This window comes from Saccostrea echinata, unplaced genomic scaffold (assembly GCF_033153115.1).
Source record: "Saccostrea echinata isolate AGI-Se365-2 ecotype Australia unplaced genomic scaffold, CSIRO_AGI_Sech_v1 ptg000056l, whole genome shotgun sequence".
In the NCBI taxonomy this organism is placed as follows: Eukaryota; Metazoa; Mollusca; class Bivalvia; order Ostreida; family Ostreidae; genus Saccostrea; species Saccostrea echinata.
Window position 1 is genome coordinate 1,529,519 of NW_026889805.1, and position 3,446 is coordinate 1,532,964.

A 3,446-nucleotide genomic window follows, 5' to 3' on the forward strand; every position below is an offset into this window, starting at 1 on the left:
ATTTTTAATATCCCAACAATCAAAATGAATTTAAATTACCATATCTATATTGGATTCCGAAACTTCATAAAAACCCTTACAAACAAAGTGTATAGTTCCAGTAAATGTTCTTCCAATCCTCTGTCTTTACTTCTCACTAAAATATTAACAGTAGTGAATGAAAGACTTCAAGAGTACTCTGCAACAATATATTCGAGAAGTGGTGTAAATCAGATATGGATACTTGAAAATTCCAAGGAACTTTTAGACAATTTGAAATCACAAAATTTTACCAAAATCAACGACATAAAAATTTACGACTTTTCAACTTTATATACAACCATTCCCCACGATAAATTAAAGTCCAGGCTTTTTGACATCATTGACAGTTGCTTTTTTAATAAAAATGAAACTCGAAAATTACTTAACCTTGTCATTGGTCATTTGCAAAATTACTTTGTTAAAAAACAATCTGATTGTACACAGAAGTACTCTGAAGTTGATATTAAAAAGATGCTTGAGTTTCTGATTGACAATATCTATATGGTTTTTGGAGACCAGGTCTTCCAACAATCTATTGGAATTCCCATGGATACCAATTTTGCCCCGTTATTAGCAGACCTATTATTGTATTCATATGAAGCAGAATTTGTTAAAAATCTTATTCGTGAGAAGAAGAAAACACTTGCAGTGACCTTCAACTCCACATTTAGATATGTCGACGACGTATTGTCAATCAACAATGGTTATTTTCATTCTTATCTCGACACGATATATCCCGGTGAGCTTGAAATAAAAGATACCAAAGAGTCTGATACATCTGTTTCATATCTGGATATTTTAATAGAAAAAGACGTTAATGGTAATTTAACAACATGCTTTATGATAAACATGATTACTTTAACTTTTCAATCGTCACTTCCTTCACTTATGCGGCAATATACCCTTATCACCTGCATACGGGATTTACATCTCTTAGGTGATTCGATACACAAGAGCATGCTCTACGTATGAACATTTCTTAGACGAGGTAAGTTATTGACAAACAAGTTGATGAAACAAAACTATCGTTTACAGTCATCATTTCGTAAGTTCTATGGTCGATACAATGACCTTGTCAGCAAATACAATCTATCATTAAGTCAAATGCTGACTGACGTTTTTCATACAAATTGTTAGGCCATTATTTACACACTGAATTGTCGACGGATTTTTCTGTTATTTCCCGATCATGACAAGGAGCACACGGCGGGTGTGACCGGTCGGCAGGGGATGCTCACTCCTCCATGGCACCTGATCCCACCTCTAATGTTTTAGAGGTCTGTGTTTGCTCTGCTTCGGATTTATATTCTTTAATGGACTTTTGAGCTTGAATATCTCCATATATTTCATTCACTTACATGTTTGCGATTATCGTAGCATATGCGAGTGGCAATATTACTGCGAAACAGATTGAGTTGGATGAATATGACCGTTCAAAATTTTCTTCACACAGGCATTCATTATTCTATTAAACTTTGGCTTTATCAGCACAACTTACATACATGTAATAGCAAGAATGTTTTCAAAACCAAAGAAATGAACAATATTGTAATTATTTTTAAAATATATTTATATAAATTGTCAGGTGTAAAAAAGACTTGCAGACAAAAATAATTACACACAGATTCAAGTTATTGTACAAAATAAATATGAAATCATTCTAAAAGATCAGAATCGAGTTTTAATCTAAGTCTTCTACTATCCCCCGTTATGTTTTGGGGGCCTTTGTGGTATATACATCTGGGTCTTGGTATAAGTTGGTTCTGGGTGGTAACCAGTCTCCACTCTTGTCTGTAGCTGTAGCCCGGCGCAGCGATATGAGAGACTCTCCAATTTCACATGTCTGGTCTCGAACAGTTGCATCTCTTTGGACGCCACAAAGAAATTTGTTTCCGTTGCATTTGCACTCTTGCATTTGTGGAGCTTTAATTGCCGAAGTCTTCGCTCAGGCCGATGGATTGTTTCGGTCATGCAATCCATGTAACCTAGCTGCCGAAAAACCGGTTTCAAGCTTTCAATGCCTTGCTGAACCAGATTATTGTGCTCTTTAATCAGTTCATTAATTTTTGTCATAGGTAAATTAAAGTCTCCACCAATCAAAACCTCGTTTCCAGTGAACCAGGCGAGCAGTTGTGCAAACATCATGTAGGATCTTCCGTTTTCGTATAAAACTTGTGATCCTCCGGTGGAAGTTAGTTCCCAGTGCCAAGAGACGCAGATGAACTGCTTCACAATGCTTTGTGCTGGAGCTGGTGAGTAGATGTCTACAAGCGGTGTTAGAACTTTGTCAAAATCACAGTTTGGGATTGAGAATTGTGGCCCGGTCGGTCTTTGGTGAACCTTCAGACGCGTGGAATCATATAGAAGAACCGTCTCGTTGTTGGTGGGGTCCAGTAACTGCTGATAGCTTGTATGTGTGAATGTGTCTGGTCCTGGGTTGTCTCCCGGAAGAAACATTATATCAGGCCTCTCATTTTCCACCAGGTGCCGCAAGTTGGACTGTCGGAAGTCATAGTACTCCCTTCCCTTGCGCCCCGTGGCGTTCATGCTGACTATTCTTAAACAGTCTGTGTCAAAACCCATCGCTCAAAATATGTCTCTACAATCATTTCAATATAATATTATAAATCCTGGCTTTACTTTTAAAAATTTTCCATCTCATATTTTGTATTTTTTTTACACTTTAATAAAACAAAATGCGTATGTCAAAATATGCAAAAATAACAATTTAAAAGAAAAAAGGTTTTTATTTCTCAAGTACAATATGAAATTCGTAAATTGGCTATTCATAACTGTATAATGTTTTGATGAATAAAATAAAGTGGCATTAATAACTTACCTCTTCTTTGAAAGAAAGATATCCAGTAAATGTTAAAGATAGAAATTTTAGAGCTTTTTATAATATTCATAAATGACATTGGATGTAAAAATAGTTTTTCTAAAAATAAATCTTGGAAAATCCCTTTCTATAAATATAGTCATTTTCATTGGCTGCTTGCAATTTAACTTGAATTCAATACCCAAACTGTCAAACTTGGTAACGTATGAAATGTGTTTTCTAAAAACTTGATCTTGACCGTATATATTTTGATTGTCCAACAGTGTTTATCAACGTCAACATATCATAATAATTATCAGTTGTTTAGTAAATATTATGTTTTTTACCACATGGAATACAACACATACAAAAATTTATTTTCAGAAATTCTTAGTCAAGTTTTCTTTCTATTTCGGAGAAACCAAAACGAAACTGTACCTTGGACTAATCCGTATTTAACATTGTGCTTGTAAACGTTTAAACAGTACTTTTCTGTGAGTATTAATCCCCGAATATCAAATTCAGATAATCGTAACTCGTAATAGTATCCCAATTTATTTACCTTTAATCCATTTATTTTTTTTCAAAACATTTCTTTTCTGAAACT

General features: G+C 34.6%; 1 protein-coding gene across 1 annotated transcript; it reads right to left on the reverse strand.

Annotated features, from left to right (window-relative positions):
• Window positions 1-1,567: 1,567 nt before the first annotated feature.
• LOC133173186 (uncharacterized) lies at window positions 1,568-2,616 on the reverse strand. The gene has a single exon (XM_061308138.1). It carries the CDS (start codon window positions 2,602-2,604, stop codon window positions 1,720-1,722), a length of 885 nt encoding a protein of 294 aa, XP_061164122.1. The 5' UTR covers window positions 2,605-2,616; the 3' UTR covers window positions 1,568-1,719.
• Between the last annotated feature and the right edge of the window lie 830 nt (window positions 2,617-3,446).

Excerpts from the sequence above, each read along its gene's own strand:
- LOC133173186 (XM_061308138.1), bottom strand. The coding sequence starts at position 2,604 with ATGGGTTTTGACACAGACTGTTTAAGAATAGTCAGCATGAACGCCACG.